This window comes from Lathyrus oleraceus, chromosome 6 (genome assembly GCF_024323335.1).
Source record: "Lathyrus oleraceus cultivar Zhongwan6 chromosome 6, CAAS_Psat_ZW6_1.0, whole genome shotgun sequence".
NCBI lineage: Eukaryota > Viridiplantae > Streptophyta > Magnoliopsida > Fabales > Fabaceae > Lathyrus > Lathyrus oleraceus.
In genome coordinates, this window is record NC_066584.1 from 144,691,228 (window position 1) to 144,709,513 (window position 18,286).

Below are 18,286 nucleotides of genomic sequence, written 5' to 3' on the forward strand. Positions count from 1 at the left end.
TTCACTACCATTGAACCCTACACATCACTACTCACCCCTAATTCCATCATACTCATCAACATAAAACAAACCCTAATCGAGACTATCAACAATAACAACAAAATAAAATAGAAGGAGTAGAGGTAGAGTTATAAGAGAAAGAAGATAATGATAAAGTTGATACCTTGAGACTAGGAATTCCTTTCGATTTCTTGTTATTCATCTTCAATACCATAAGAGTGACCTTGACCGGAGAAATCCTCCCCTTTGTTTGTAATTTTTTATCTTCATACACCTTTGCTTCAAATCTTGCTACCATGTTAATCGTCATTCTTTGTGGATGAGAACCCCTAAAGCATTTGCTTGAAGCGTGTGGAGTAGGGACTTAATTTAGGTTTTTATGGATTTTAGTGTTTATGTTCTAGCTTAGATTCAGGAATTAGGGATAGCTTTTAGAGGTTTACAACGTGAGATTCTTGTAAAGGACGATGAAATGAAGGTTTTAATTGTACATCACTGCTACCCAAGACACGAAAATGTCATGTGATCTGACAAATCCTTTTTTGTGATAATACTTGTGTGTACAATTACCCTTTTTTCCCTTATGTCTATTTCGAATACAAGGCATAAACCATCTTATCCTTATCTAGTTCAATATTGGGCCTTTAGACATTTATCCTGTTACGCAGGATGGACAAATTCCATCTTGGTCACTCATCTCCCTCAGCATGCTTCGTGGAGTACCCATCAACTGTCTTTATGGTCATCCATTTACGGACAATGTTTGGTCAGCAATAAAGTATTTGACTCTACATCTAGGGCCCATAGTGGTTTCAGGTCGAAAGGTGGTATACGCCACTATCACCATGAGAATAACTTATGACACTTTGCATAACATTCTATGTAGTATTCTCATAGCGAGTCAATCTAGTATAAATATTACACCTAATATTCATACCTATGTTTAAGACTTGATAACTCATTATCCATGATCCATGAGATGTGATCATCACTCTATATACATAATATTCTTAATGCTTTAATGTTATTCCACTTTACAACAAAGATCGACTATGGGTACTTTAAGAATATTGTCCTATTGTTTCATGGGATCTCATGATAAAGTCACATTTGATACATTAAACAGACTAGCTATTTTAGGGACTTTATTAAACAAACATAATAAAGAAAAAGCCTTTTATTATTAATAAATAATTCGATAAAGTACCAAAAGTATTTTCTCTAGGGCTTACACCAACAAAATGGACTTGGGTCAAAGCCCTAGTGCCCTTGTACTTGTTACACACCCTAAAATGTTGATACACTTCCCTGTTTGGACACAAGCGAACGCATGGGCCTGGGTGCAAGCCCAACGCCTCCTTTTTTGTTTTGCACCCAATTCCATTTTTCTTACCCCCTCGGAAGAATGTGTTTATTCTTTAACCTTTGTTTTTATTTTATATTTTTAGGAACTTTCTTGTTACTCTTAGGGAATAATGTCTCCTTTTTAGGATTTTTAGAGATTTACCTTGGATATAACAATCATTTAGGAAATTAATTAGGATTAGGGTTGATCATCATTTTTAATCTTGATTATTTTCCTTTATTCATGTCTTTACCCTAGTTTAGTTTCTTTAACTCATTAATTGATGAACTTGAGGTTTAGTTTCATTTAAGAATTTAATTAAAATGAGGGTCTTGGTCATGACTTTCATCTTGATTACATTTCTTATATTCATGACTTCACTCTGGATTGTATTTTTTAATTCATGAATTGTGATTGCGGATTGTTTCTTGAATGATTTATTTTGACCTCTTGAATGATTCATATATGCTTATGGTTTAATTTTGTATGGTGTATACTTATCCCCCATTTGGGAAAAATGTACCTCACCCCCATGAACGTGTAATAATTTGATCGCTTTCCATTTTATCATTTTCTATATTCGTCAATTAACTTAGAAATAATCAAAAGCGAGCTAAAAATAACCTTTTTCAAAAGAACAAAAATAAACTTGACCCAAGTCAAGTGTTTTCCAAATCAAGCTTAATGGAATGCAACGTGAGTGCTTGATCCAATGTTAAGTACCTCTTCCATCAACTTCACACAATTATTGTAATCAACTTCTAACACTTGATCCAGCGTCATGTCATTTTTAGTATATTTTTAAAATAAACCAGATGAAAAAGGATGAGGTGTGTGTACTTGTCAACAACATCTCTCAAGTACTTGGGTTTTCGGTCGTCCTTAGCTTGTGGCCTAGTACTTGTCTTCCATTTAAAACACTTAAACATAAACGAGTTTAATTCGGTTTTCATGGGATGAAAATGAGAGGTCAGGATGCACTTGTCCTTTCATCTCCCAAGTATTTTGATTGCTGGTCGTACTTAGCTTGTGGTTAGATGCTTGTCTCCCTCCAACTACCAACGATTAAACCTACCTCATAAATTTCATAAACAAAACTTTTGGAATGAAAAAGAGAGGTCAAGATGCACTTGTCCTTTTAGCTCCCGAGTAGTTAGATTGTTGGTCGTACCTAGCTTGTGGTCTGATACTTGTTTCTCAATTAAAATCAATCACAACCAGTCAAATTTAATTTTTTTTTCTTAGGGAATCCAAAATCTTTTCATAAAGGACATGTTATTTCCGTTCTACCGCAATACAAACAACGTTTAAACCTCTCACGCATGAGTATACAAGCAATGTTTAACTACTAGAACGCAAACTTTAAAATCGTTCAATAAAAACAACCAACAAATACTAATTTTCTACCCCGGGAACTACGGAGCTTTGATTTTCTCATTGCACTATCGGAATACGTAGGCACAAGATTTAGAAATCTTCGCGAGCAGATTAATTAAAACTTATTTTCCCCCCTTAATTAAGTAAATTTTAGATGATAACACTCATTCGTGCAAAACAATCAAAACAGTTCTCGTTGAGTACAACGGGTGTGAGAGGTGATAATATATTCTCGTTGCATAATCGACTCCCAGACCCAAATTTGATTGTGATGACCATTTTCTTTTTACTTTTGTGGTTTTATCAATATTTTCCTTTTTCTTTGGAATAAATAAAGTTTGGTGGCAACTTTGTATTTTTCGCTGCGCCACAGCCTCCCGTGATGGCCGCAATGTGTTGGCCTTTTCCTATGTATGCCTCTTTTTCCGCACAGCTTGCCTCTTTACATCCTGGTCACAACTTCAACTGCCTTGGTTGCAGACTTACTCTTCGGGGAATCATCCTCAATTACATCCTTCAGTTGGATGGAGTCGTTGGTTGTGTGGCCGTGACATTTATGGAAACAAAAATAATTTGAGTTATTGGTCCAAGAAAACTCCCTAACCGGGAAGGGGTATTTTCATCTCAGATTTCCAGAATTCAGTGTTAATGCAATATTTATATATTATCTCCCAAGAGGTGTTTAGAGGAGTAAATTTTTCAAACTGACAGTAAGTCTCGCGATCGCCTTCTTCTCTATGTTTGTTGGGCTCATTCCCTGATGGCTGGTTGGAACCAGCATCTCACGGGGTCTGGCTTTTTCCTTGTGCGATTAGCTTCTCTTTGAGATTAATAAAGGGATGGGCCCTATTATGTAGCTCTTTCAAACTATGGGCCGCGTTATGCCCTAGTTTCTCTCTGAATGAGCTATCCTACTTCAAACCATTATAAAAAATCCAACATTTCATGCTCTCTCTCCCTCCCTCCTTTCGGACGGATGCAATTAATAGCACATGGGTGTTTTACAAAGTGGTCATTTAACATATTTTAGAAAATAAATTTCGACAGTAAATAATTTAGTTTATACAATGATAAAGACAAGATAGACAAATTTGATGATAAGTCTAATGCGGAGATCTTTCTAGGATTTTTCTAATCTAGTAAAGCCCCTAGGATGCTCAACAATAGAACATCTATTGTTAATGATGCATGGTTATTTTAATTTAATGTTTTTTCAATGGTAATTTATATAATTTTTAAAAATTAATTATTATCTAATCGTATCAAAATCATTTTTATTTTAATCTACTATAAAACAGACGCCAAGTTAAATTTATCATTCAACTGAAACACATTTAAAATCCACAATCATGCGTAAGTAAAAAGAATGAACAATCTGTCAATATATTTAATAAAAACTAAAATATTACAAAATTAAAAAACATAGAAAAATCAAAATTTCTCCAACAAATCCCACAAATAAGTGATGCACGTGAAACGATATGAGTATGATCCTCAGAAATTAACATCACACTTGGTGGGCTGAAATGCATTTACGACCTTCGTCCCATTAGAACCAAAAGGAACATAAAGTCCACATTTAATGTTACCCTTACTATGTCCACCATAAAAATCATCAAGCACAAACCTCATTTTGAAATATAATTTCACATCAATTCGAAAACCTCCATCATTCTTATCACGTCCAAAATCAGAAACTTGATCACGATCAAAAACAACAACACGTTTTCCAGAGAAAACACCACTCATAAGGTTTGTGTTTTTCGTGTATTGACGGAATGAATTTAACCATGTTATAACGTTTGTTGAAGCAAACCTTGTTCCTTCATAGGATACATGACCATTTATTTCATCGTAGTAGATGTTAAGGTTTTTGTTTGGGTTACGTGCGGTAAAGTTGAGTACGAGGTTGTAATGGAGGGTGTTGGTTGTTGTGGTGTAGTTGAATTGAGTAAGTTTAGCTTCATTGACACTAAATTTGAAGGTCCGTGGTCTTATGACGAGGAATAAAATGAGGATTATGAGGGCGACTAAGGTGATTATTGCTAAGAGAATCTTCCAAACTATGTTGTTGAAGAGGCAACAACAGCGTCTTTTAATACGGTTGTGGTGTTGTGCTTCTGCCATATTATTGTTGTAATTGAGTGAAGAAAAAGTGTTATGAAGTTGATTATATTGTGAAAGAAGTTTAAGGAAGTTGGAAGTTAAAATGAAGTGTGTTTTGTGGTGAGTGGAATGAGGTATATATAAGTAGTAAGTAGTACCTAAAAAATCTATTGAAAAGTTCAGAATAGGTGTACGTATTTAATTCTTTATCTACTTGATATTGAAGATCAAGCTTGTATTCTACGGGTTGACCAGTAGGGACCTAGTAGTACGGACACGTTAAATCATAAACTTAGTCTCTCAATCATAGTCACGTTACTTTTTCTTTTAGTTATAGATTTCTATTTAAAAAATTATATTTTCCTTTTTATTTTCAAAAAATTGCATGAGATTATTACAAAAAGTTGAAGTTATTTTAAAAAAAAAATTTAATGAAAAATAATAATTTTAATATTCATCAATAAATATTTTTGCATAATGAAAATTACTTAATTATTTAAATAAGTATATCTCAAATATTTTTCATGAATAACTATTAAAAGTAACTTCAACATATAATTATTATGTGCGAATAATCCATATTTACTATTAGTGACAAGTTTGTTATATGTGCGAATGAGTGTTATTATCTAAATGTTATTTGTTAAGGAGGAAAAAAAGTTTATAAATTAGTGTGCTCGCCAAGGATTCGGACCCTCGTGCCTATTTATCCTCATAGTGCAATGAGAAAATCAGAGTTTCGTAGTTCGTGGTAGAAAATACATATTTGTTGATTGTGATTATTTAACGAGGTTAACGTTCGCGTTCTAGCTATTAAACGTTGCTTGTAAGCTCGTGCATGAGAGACTTAAGCATTTGTTTGTTTGCGGTAGAATGAGTGTGCTTGGATCATATTCTAGCAGTTAAACGTTACTTGTATGTCCGTGCATGGGAGGCTTAAGTGTTGCTCGCATTGCGGTAGAACGGAAATAACATGTCCTTCGTGAAAGATTTTGAATGCCCTAAGTTGAAAAATTGGATTTGATGGGTTGTGATTGATTTTAGGGTCTGAGACAAGTATCAGACCACAAGCTAAGTACTGCCAACAATCCGAGTACTTGGGAGCTGAAAGGATAATCGTATCCCGACCACTCTTTTTTATCCTGAAGAATATTCATTTATGAAATTTGTGAGGCGAGTTTAATCATTGGTACTTAGAGGGAGAGAAACATCTAACCACTGGGTAAGTACGACCAATAATCAGAATACTCGGGAGCTGAAAGGACAATTCATCCCAACCTCTCTTTTTCGCCCTAAGAGGATCAAATTAAACTCGTTTATCGTTAAGTGTTTTTGAACATAAGACAAGTATCAGGCCAAAAGCTTAGCAAGACTGACAACCCAAGTACTTGAGAAATTGTGTGTACAAATACGTACACCCCATTATTTTTCATCCGATTTATTGTAAAAATGTTTTGAAAATGACTTGGCGTTGAATATGAAAATCGTGTGAATTTAATGGAAGAGGTATTTGACGTTGGATCAAGCACTCATGTTGTATTCAATTGAATTTGACTTGGAAAATCACTTGATATCGGATCAAGTTTATTTTTGTTCTTTTGGAAAAGGTTCTTTTTATATCGCTTTTGATTATTTCTTGGTTAATGAGTGCTAAAAGCGATAAAATGGAAAGCGATAAAAGTTTTACATGTTCATGGGAGTAGGGTATATTTTGCCCAAATGGAGGATAATTATACACAATACAAAATTAAATCAAGCACGTGAAAATCAATCAAATGACAAGAAGAAATCAAGCAACATTCAAAACAATGATCCATGCATGCAAAAATGCAATCAAAAATAAAGTCAAAGAATTAGATTCTAATGAGTCCTAGTTAAAGAAATAATTTTAAGACTTGTCATAATTAAAACTAGCATCAAGCATTAACTATTCAAAGCGTTTTACAACCTATATTTTCTATGTACCAAAGTATGTACCAAAAAGATTAACCATGTGTAGAAAAGGGATTAAAATGTTAATCATGCATACTAGCTAATTAAGTGCTAATTTAACCCTAATATCGACATGTGTATTAGTTTCTAATTAATTCTGAAAGCTAAGGATTAACTTCTAAGCCAAGGTGTATTAATGAATTACATCCAATTAATCTCTAATTAAATATTAAGTATTAACAACATTTTTCCAAAGTATTTTCCATATCAAATGTGAGAACTATCAAAAAATGATTAAAGAAAATGTATTTACAAGCATTAGATGTATTAAAAAAAACAATTAAAAAGAAAAGAAAAGAATGGAGGCATGGGTATAGTAGTAGTCAACAATGGGGTGCAATTAGCACTTGGGGAACTAGGAGCAATCCAATGAGGTTCAGGAAGCCCCAATTTGTGTATGGTTCCCCTCATACGCGTATGTGGGCCCTGAATTGCAAAACAAAACCCGGTTTGACAAATTTAAAGCCAGAAAATGATTTTTTGAGGTTGAGACTTGACTTTGACGGCAAAAAAAAAATGTAGAAGGCTTGAAAACTCAGATTTTCAGGGTGGATCAAGATTTTCATGAGCTTTAAGTGATTGAAGACTTATATCATCTATAGATTTGTAATGTTTTACGAATTTTACCATATTTTTATTTAGTACTATGACTAAATAAACCCCCCAATGCAATGGGGTGTCCCTGATTCGTATTTATGATGCAATTTTAGATTTTTACCTTGTAATAACTTTGGTTTTATGATATATTACTTATTTTCAATTTGTGCTTAATGCTTTCTCTTTAAGAAAAATTGAGATTGACTAGTGCTTCATATTTTGGCTTGACAACAATTGTTAATGCTTAGTTGTGAATAATTTATAGTAGATATCACCTAGGCCAAGGGATACCTTGTGAAAACCGGAATATTCTTGATTAAAATAGTGTTTAATTTCATCTATAATTTACTATGGACATAGGGATTAGTTTGAATGATTAAATGTTTTCTCACTAAGGACTTAGGAGTAAACACACTTAAGAATTGATCGTCCATATTATTGAATTAAGTTGTTGCAAGGTTAATTTATTGTTGTTGATGAATCCAATCATACACCTTCCCTAGCATATTCAATCATAATATATTTAAACTGTTCAACTGTTTTATTTACTTTCTATTGCATTTTAATTTCTATTTTTTAAAACACCAATTTAAAAACCCTAAATCTTTTGTTTAACTAAATTAAAACTCGAACTTTGTATCGTCAAGCAGTTCTTGAGATTGATAGTTGGGTTTCCATGTATTACTACAATGACAGATTAGTACACTTGCTAATTTACCGATCAAGTTTTCGGCGCCGTTGTCGAGGACTGTCAAAGATTAAAGAGTTTACAATTTTATTTTTAGTTGGAATTTTGTTGAAATTTCCCTTTAATATGAATTTTATTTTATTATTAAAAAAACAAAAAAGTCTCATTATTGTTGCTTCATGAATTCTTCTATACTTTGCGACTAATAAAGTGTCTGAGTTTTGTAGTCATGAATTATTTTTATACATTACCAATTGTATCTCTTGCATGTTGGTCGTTTGATTCGAGACTCACTTTGGAAGAGGCGACTAAAATTTTTAAGGCATATAAGATGGAGGTAATAATTCTTATGAATGAATGTAAGGAACCTAACTTTTATCTAGATAGGTTGATTTGGCGAGAGTTAAAATTGGAAGAAGAATGTGTGAAAGAAGAAGAAAAATACATGACATCAGCTGAAAAAGATGCATTAAGAATGGAAGAATTTGAGGTAAAAAAGAAATATGGGGAAAGAGAAAGAAGGCAACTTGAAGATGATCAAGTTATGGATGAAAATCCAAATTTAAAAATTTGTGAAAATATATACATACAACAAGAATATCTTCAAGAAAAGAGTATCCCTAAAAAATATTTTAACAAGGCAGATGAAAGACAAGAAATTGACAAAGTATTGGATGTCAATTATGTCTTATTCACTATCAAACTGGAAATTATTCGGAAGATACATCATCTATATTTGAAGTTCATGGAATTGCTACCAAACAAAACAAAGAAAAAAGATGACGTGTTATTTCTGTCATATATGCCACCCTAACGTGGAATGAGGCGTCAAGCTAATGACGGTAAACGAGCGCTGCTTGGGAGGCAACCCTAGGGAGGTATTCATAATTTTTTTATAGTCTTTAAGTTTATATTTTTTTATTTTTATTTTTTTTTATTTCAGTTCGTTTATTTTCTAGTTGTTTACTTTCATCTAGTAATATGATAATTATTGCATCAGTGGTTGTGTGAAAAGTACCCAAACTAAAGACATGTGTGGCCTCTATGCATGTTAACTCGCTAAAATATTTTTTTATATAATTCTAAATAATCTGTTTGATTTAATTGACTTGGAATGAAGGTTAAGCATATTTAACATAACTGGTTGAGAAGCCACATCGAGCAAGAGGTAATGTGGAGGTTGTCAGCTCTACCCAACATGGTGAGATAAGAAAAAGCCAAACACAATGTACATCATAAGAAAGCATTCATGTATGTCCTTATCATTTAGAACTTATGTATGTTATTTTTTTATTTCGGTTGCGTGATACACATTTTTTGTTATTATCCTTGAGCCTTTCTAGTCATCCTTTTTTATTATCCATTGTTAACCCCATTTGAGCCTTTATCCATTTGTTTGTTTTAAAAACCACATCATTTTAACCCATGACTCAAACACTTCCTCACCATGTTCAGAATATTTATGTGAGTTATTAGATATGTGTTCATTCTAAGTTTGGGGTTGTTGTTGGGATAACAACCTTTAAGTTTATGGTAGCTGTTCAACCTTAGTACAAATGAGGGCACCTGATGATTGGAAAAAAAAAAGAGAAAAATAAACAAAAGATGAAAATTTGAAGGAAAAAAATTGAAAAAAAAAAAAGAAAAATAATCATTAAGGAACTCAAAAGAATGAAAAGTTTCTGGATAGTTAAAATAAAGACAAATTCAAAAGTTGAATCCTCGATAACAGTTGATCCTGAATGACGAGTGCCAGAAAGAATTCCAGCACTAATCCATCAAAATGATCATAGTGAAGATAAGATCGTATTGACTCTGAACCTTAGCCTACTTTTCCAAAATTATCCCACCTTAACATTAGCCTCGTTACAACCATAAAGACCTCAAATAGTGTGTGTATCATGCATCTTGACATTAAAAGATAATTTATTCAAACCTATAGTATGATATTGCATACTATGTATTTTGAGTGTAGAACACGTTAACTCTCGAGAGATTTGGTGAGAGTGTGAATTGAGATGGTAGGTGAAGAAATACTTTCAACTGAAAATGTGGTCAGTCAATCGACCGCGGTAATCCAGCAAAAACCAAAGGTAACAACAAATGAGAGTCATGGAAGATCTTAGACGTATTATGGTAAGTGAAAATTTTTTCTTTCATTTCTGGGTGACATGACTTATTTATTCTTAAAATTGCTTGAGGACAAACAACAAGCTAAGTTTGAGGTTCTGATCAGTCACTATTTGTGTTATACTTATTATCATTTTAACAGGTGAAAGTAGGCAACTTCTTTGCATTTTCGTATAGATTGAGTGGTTTATATCTCAACTTCTTTAATTTTGTATTTATCTATGTTTTAATAAGTCCTGGTATTTTTTATCTTTTTGGGAAGGTTAACGTGTTTTGTAGGTCGGAGGAAGTCAATGATATGGTCGAAAAAGGAACACGAAGAATTTTCAGAAAAAATGGGAAAGTCTATTTTTCAGCATGTTTTACATCAGGATAGACATGTGGTATTTTGAAAAATAAGTAGAGCGTTGTAACTCGAAATGATGTGGGACCGGTGACTAACGAAAGCTAACATCAAGATATACAACTTGCGTGAAGACACCAAAGCAAAATTTAAAATTTTGTGCTCATACGTGTATCAATTGTCCCGTACACGTATGAGGTCTGTAAATTTTTGCTATTATGCCCATACGCGTATGGCAGCGGGCCATTAGTGTATTGGAACATGTCATACGCAAAAAACACTCACATACACCATCATATGTGTATGGCACCCCAATACGAGTATGTCAGCCCAGAATCGCAAAAAAAAAAAAAAAACTGGTTTAACATATTTGAAGCTAGTTAGTGATTTTTTGAGGTTGAGACTTGATTTTGACGGCAATAACAAGTGTAGAGGGCTGGAAAACTAAGATTTTCAAGGTGGATCAAGATTTTCATGAGTTTAAAGTGATTCAAGACTTATTTCATCTTTAGATCTGTAATGTTTATGAACCGGTAGTCAATGTTATTGAATTAAGTTATTGCAAGGTTAATTTACTCTTGTTGATGAATCCAATCATACACCTTCTCTAGCATGTTCACTCAAAATATATTTGAATTGTTCAACTGTTTTATTTACTTTCTGTTGCAATGTAATTTCTATTTTTTAAAACACCGAGTTAAAACCCCTAAGTCTTTTATTTAACTAAATTAAAACCCAAACTTTGTATAGCCAAGCAGTCCTTGAGATTGCTACTTAGGATTTACCTTTATTACTCATTGGCAACTTAGTACACTTGCTAATTTACAGATCAAGTTTTTGGCATTGTTACTGATGACTGCCAAAGATTAAGAGTTTACAATTTTATTTTTAGTGTAAATTTTGTTACTCTGTAATAAAATTTTAGTTTAATTTTAACTTTAGTTTATTATTAAAAACAGTTGCTTCATGAATTCTTCTATACTTTGCGATTAATAAAGTGTCTGAGTTTTGTAGTCATGAATTATTTCTATACATTGCCAGTTGTATCTCCTGCATGTTGGTCGTCTGATTCGAGAATCACTTTGGAAGAGGCGACTAAATTTTTTAAAGCATATAAGATGGAGGTAAGAATTCTTATGAATGAACGTAAGGAAGCTAACTTTTATATAGATAGGTTTATTTGGCGAGAGTTAAGGTTGCAAGAAGAATGTGTGAAAGAAGAAGAAAAATGCATGACATCAAATGAAAAAAATGCATTAAGAATAGAAAAATTTGAGGTAAATAAGAAATATGGGGAAGGAGAAAGAAGGAAACTTGAAGATGATCGAGTTTTTGATAAAATATTACATGTCATTTATGCATTATTCACTAAAATCAAACTGAAATTGATTTGGAAGCAACATCATCAATATCTGAAGTTCATGGGATTGTTACCAAACAAAAGAAAGAAAAAACATGACGTGTTATTTGTGCATATATGTCACCCTAACATGGAATGAGACGTCAAGCTAATGACAGTAAACGAGTGGTGCTTAGGAGGCAGCCCACGGGCAGTATTCACAATTTGTTTTATAGTCTTTTAGTTTATATTGTTTTTTTTAGTTTTGTTTTCTTTCAGTAGCTTTATTTTTAGTTGTTTACTTTCATATAGTAATATGATAATTATAGCTTCAGTGGCTGTGTGAAAAGTACCCAAACTGAAGGCATGTGTGTCCTATGTGCATGTTAACTCACCAAAATATTTTTTATATACTTCTAAAAAATTTGATTAGTTTAGTTGAGTTGGATTGTAGGTTGAGTAGATTTATCATAATTGATTAAGAAGCCACAACGAGCAAGAGGTATTGCGGAGGTTGTTAGCTCTACCCAACATGGTGAGAGAAGAAAAATCCAAACATAATGTGCATCATAAGAGAGCATTCATGTATGTCGTTCTCATTCAGAACTTATGTACGCTCTTTTCTGATTTTGGTTGCATGATTACATAGACGGAGACATGTTTTTTATTACTACCCCTGAGCCTTTCTAGCCATCTTTTTTATCATTATCCATTGTTCATTCCATTTGAGTCTTTATCCATTTGTTTGTTTTAAAAACCACATCATATTAACCCATAGCCCAAACACTTCCCAACCATGTTCAGTATATTTATGTGAGTTATCATATCTATGTTCATTCTAAGTTTGGGGTTGTTGTTGTTATAATAATCTTTAAGTTTGGTGTAGCTGTGCGGCCTTAGTACAAATGAGGGCACTTGATGATTGAAAAAAATAGAGAAGAAGAAAAGATGAAAATTTGAAAAATCAAATTGAAAAAAAAATCATCAAGGCACTCAAAAGAAGGAGAAGTAAGTGAATATTGAAAATAAAGACAAATCCAAAAGTTGAATCCTCGATAACAGTTGATTCAAAAGGACGAGTGCAAGAAAGAATTCTAGTACTAATCTATCAGAATGAGCATAGTGAACATAACGATCATATTAAATTTGAATCTTAACCTACTTTTCCAAAATTATCCCACCTAAACCCTAGCCCTATTAAAACCATAAAAACCTCAAAGAGTCTGTGTATCGTGCACCCTTAACATCAAAAAATAATTAATTCAAGTTTATGGTATGGTATTGTTGTTGGTGTAAGCCCTAGAGGCCAATACTTTTGGTACTTGTATCGAATTATTTATTAATAATAAAAGACTTTTTCTTTATTATGTTTGTTTAATAAAGTCCCTAGAATTGCTAGTCCGTTTAATGTATCAAGTGTGACTTAATCATGAGATCCCATTAAACACAAGGACATTATTCTTAAAGTATCCGTAGTCGAGCTTTGTTGTAAAATGGGATAACATTAAAGCATTAAGACTATTATGTATATAGGCTGATGATCACATCTCATGGATCATGGATAAGGAGTTATCAAGTCTTAAACATAGGTATGCATATTAAGAGTAATATTTATACTGGATTGACATGCTATGAGAATACTATATAGAATGTTATGCAAAGTGCCATAAGTTATTCTCATGGTGATAGTGGTGTATAACACCCTTCGACCTGAAACCACTATGGACCCTAGATGTAGAGTCGAGTGCCTTATTGTTGATCAAACATTATCCGTAACTGGATGACCATAAATACAGTTGATGGGTACTCCACAAAGCATGTTGAGAGACATGAGTGACCTAGATGGAATTTTCCCATCCTACGTAACAGGATAAATGTCTAAGGGCCCAATATTGAACTGGACAAGGATGACATGGTATATGCCTTGTGTTCAATATAAACATAAAGGCAAAAGGGTAATTATTAATATAAGTATTATCACAAAAGTATTTGTCAGATCATATGGCATTTTCATGTCTTGGGTAGCAGTGATGTGTTGCTAGATACCGCTCACTGTTTATTATGTTAAATAAGTGATTTAATATAATTGCTAATGTCGCGAAAACCTACAGGGTCACGCACAAAAGGACGGATTGATGAGAGATAGAGTAACTAAGGAACACCATAAGGTACGGTGCACTTAAGTGAATTGTAGAATATCGTAAGATACAGTATACTTAAGTAGAATACGAAATATGGTAAGGTACCACGCGCTTAAGTGATTTTGGCATATCATAAGATATGGGCCACAAACACTTAAGTGGGTTTTTTAGCTTGCAGTCCACACACGTGGTTCTATAAATAGAACCCTTGTGCAGAAGCATTTGTGCAGTTGAAATTTCGTTTTTGTCTCTCTCTCTCTCTCTCACTCAAAGCCTTCATTCGTAGCAGCTAGCACTGAGATTGAAGGAATCCGTTCGTGTGGACTGAGTAGAGGCGTTGTCACAATTCAAAGTTCGTGATCACTCCTTAGATCTGCATTAAAGGTTTCAATCGCCACAAGAGGTAATGATTCTATCAATGATCATGCCCATTCGTAAGGATCACTAAAGGAGAATTTTTTTTAATTTCCATTGCGTTTTGGATTGCTCTTCTCCTTCAATTGCGTACTATGAATAATGAGTGTAAAACATGTTAACTCCCGAGATATTTGGTGAGAGTGTGAATTAAGCTGACAGGTGAAGCAGTACTTTCATTTGAAGGTGTTTCCAATCAATCGACCACGGTAATCCAAAAAAAACCGAAGGTAGCAACAAATGAGAGCCATGGAAGATCTTAGAGGTATTGTGGCACGTGAAAAGTTTTTCTTTCATTTGGGAGTGACATGAGTTCTTTATTCTTAAAGTTGCTTGAGGACAAACAATAATCTAAGTTTGGGGCTTGGATCAGTCACAATTTGTGCTATAGTTATTATCATTTTAATAGGTGAAGTAGGCGAGTTACTCGCAATCTCGTATAGTTTAAGTGGTTTATATGCCAGTTTCTTTAATTTCGTATTTATCTATGTTTTAATCATTCTTGGTATTTTTGATCTTTTGGGGAAGGTTAACGTGTTTTGTATGTCGGAGGAAGTCAATGATATGGTCGAAAAAGAAACACGGAGAAATTTCAAAAAAAATGGGGAAGCCTATTTTTTAGAATGTTTAACATAATGATAGGTGTGTGGTATTTTGAACATAACTAGAGCATCGTAACTTGGAATGACACGGGACCTACGGAAAATGAAAGCTAACATCAATAGCTACAACTTTCATGAAAACACCAAAGGGAAATTCTAATTTTTCTGCTCATACGCATATCAATTGTCCCATATGTGTATAAAGTCTGGAAATGTTTGCTATTTTGCCCATACGCATATGGTAGCAGGCCATACATGTATGGGAACATGTCATATGCAAAAAATACTCCCATATGCCACCATATGTGTATGGCACCCCACATACGCATATGTGAGCCCTGAATCGCAAAAAAAAATCTGGTTTGACATATTTAAAGCTTGAAAGTGATTTTTTGAGGTGGAGGCTAGATTTTGACGGTAGAAACAAGTGTAAAAGGTTGGAAAACTCATATTTTCAAGTTGGATCAAGATTTTTATAAGCTTTAAGTGATTGAAGACTTATTTCATCTCTAGATCTGTAATGTTTACGAATTTTACAATGCTTTTCTTTATTACTATGAGTAGCTACACCCCCCTAATGCTAGGGGGTGTCCCTTATTCGTATTTATGATGCAACTTTAGATTTTTACCTTGTAATAACTTTCATTTTATGATATATAAGTTATTTACAATATGTGATTAATACTTTCTCTTTCAGAAAAATTAAGATTGATTTGTGGTTAATATTTAGGCTTGACCGCCATTGTTAATGCTTAGTTGTGAATAATTCATAGTAGATATCACCTAGGCCTAGGGATACCCTGTTGAAACCAGAATATTCTTGATTAAAATAATGCTTAATTTCATATGTAATTCACTATGGACATAGGGATTAATTTGAATGACTAAGGGGTTTCTCACTAAGGACTTAGGAGTAAATACACTTAAGAACTGGTAGTCAATGTTATTAAATTAACTTTTTGCAAGGTTAATTTACTGTTGTTGATGAATCCCATCATACATTTAAACTTTTCAACAGTTTTATTTACTTTCTATTGCAATTTAATTTCTATTTTTCTAAACACCAATTTAAAACTCCCAAGTCTTTTGTTTAACTAAATTAAAACCCGAACTTTGTATCGTCGAGCAGTCCTTTATTACTGCATTGGCAGATTAGTACACTTTCTAATTTATCGATTAAGGTTTTGGCGCCGTTGTCGAGGACTTCCAAATATTATAGAGTTTACAATTTTATTATTTGTTGAACTTTGGTTGTTCTGCAATAAAAATTTAGTTTAATTTGAGTTTTATTTTATTATTAAAAAACAAAAAAAAGTCTCATTATTGTTGCTTCATGAATTCTTTTATACTTTGCGACTAATAAAGTGTATGAGTTTTGTAGTCATGAATTATTTTTATACATTGTCAGTTGTAACTCCTGCATGTTGGTCGCCTGATATGAGAATCACTTTGGAAGAGGCGACTAAATATTTTAAAGCATATAAGATGGAGGTACGAATTCTTATAAATGTAAGGAAGATAACTTTTATCCAGATAGGTTTATTTGGCGAGAGTAAAGGTTGGATGAAGAATGTGTGAAAGAAGAAGAAAAATGCAGGACATCAGATGAAAAGGATGCGTTAAGAATAGAAGAATTTGAGGTAAACACGATATATGCGGAAGGAGAAAGAAGGCAACTTGAAGATGATCTAATTCTGGATGAAAATCCAAATTTAATAATTTGGGAAGATGTGGACATCCAAAAAAAAATCTTCAACAAAAGAGTATCCTTAGAAACTATTTTAATAAGGTGGATAAAAGACAAGAAATTTGTGAAGGCATGCTTCTCAATATGTTTTGATGAAGACATTCTACAAGCAAGTCAAGACTAGCAAAAAGGAATGGATCAATACTCTTTGCAAAAAGACAACGTTTTCAAGTTTTATCAAAGTGTTGAAGAATTGGTTAGGAATTGATCTTCAATTTTAAGGAATATAGCACTCAATCTCTCCTTGTGTATACAAGTGTTCGAAATATTATTCATTCATGTCATGATACATTAAAATGATTTGATTCATTAAAACATAGGTTTTCATTTCATTATAAATCAATTTTTGCATTCTGGGTTGATGTTAATCGGTTAACACTAGGATGTTAATCGATTAACACTTGTTAAAATTGAATATTTTTGGAACGTTGCAAGGTGTTAATTAGTTAACATTAGGATGTTAATCGATTAACATACGGAAATTTTGAATTCTTTGTACATTGCAAAGTGTGTTAACGATTAACCTATATATGTTAATCGATTAACATTGTATCAGTGCCATTTTTTTTTTCATTTTTCATTCAAATATTTTCCAAAAAAAGTTCTTGAACCATGACATCCTTTAATGCATTGCACTCTTTTGTAGTTAGGTGTTTTAGAGACTATATAAACATCATTTCTTCAAATTTCAATCAAACCTCTTTTGCAAAAAGTTTCAAACATTCAAATATTCTCTCCATCTTTCAAAATATTTTCTAAGTGTTCAAAACCAGAATTTTTAGAGTGAAACTTTCTGCACTTAACCTTCATAGAAAATCATCATAAGTTTCATTCCATTCATAGTGAACACTTGTGTAACATTGAGAAATTTGTTTGTTATAAGGAGAAGATCAATCCATAGATTGATAAATATACAATATCATTTTACATACTTATCAAAAATTCAGATTACTTTGTATGTCCTTGTTGTCCAAGTTTGTTGGAACAAGAGGTTCATTAAAAGAGAGGATTGTTCTATTTTTGAACTTAGTGAAAAATCCAAGAGGATTGTTCTTGGTGTGATTGTTAATGTCTATATAGAAAGACTAGGAAGAGTCTTGTAAAAGTTCTAACAATAGTAAAATCTCTTTCATGTTGAAAGGGGACTGGAGTACTCTCGATCTGTGAGGGTAACCAGGATATTTCTCTGTGTTCTTTACCTTCTGCACTTTACCATTCATTACATAACCAAACCAGAAAAGAAAGAAAAAGTTTTCATAAAATCGGAAAAAGTTTTCAAAGAACCTAATTCACCCCATCTCTTAGGCCATAATCAACTTACAATTGGCATCAGAGCGGGTTATTGGTAACTTGCACCCTAGATCCAGAAGATGGCTTCCACAAGTGTAAACTCGGTTTTCAAAGATGGCGGTAGTAGCAACAAACCACCTCTATTTTCTGGAGAATATTTTTACTTCTGAAAAAT

At 32.9% G+C, this 18,286-nt stretch overlaps 1 protein-coding gene across 1 annotated transcript; it reads right to left on the reverse strand.

Moving 5' to 3' along the window:
- Window positions 1-4,019: 4,019 nt before the first annotated feature.
- Window positions 4,020-4,940, reverse strand: LOC127092800 (NDR1/HIN1-like protein 3). Its single transcript, XM_051031697.1, has one exon. The coding sequence runs from the start codon at window positions 4,847-4,849 to the stop codon at window positions 4,217-4,219; it is 633 nt and encodes a 210-aa protein (XP_050887654.1). The 5' UTR covers window positions 4,850-4,940; the 3' UTR covers window positions 4,020-4,216.
- Between the last annotated feature and the right edge of the window lie 13,346 nt (window positions 4,941-18,286).

Bases quoted from the DNA above. Each gene is read 5' to 3' on its own strand.
- LOC127092800 (XM_051031697.1), bottom strand. From the start codon at position 4,849: ATGGCAGAAGCACAACACCACAACCGTATTAAAAGACGCTGTTGTTGC.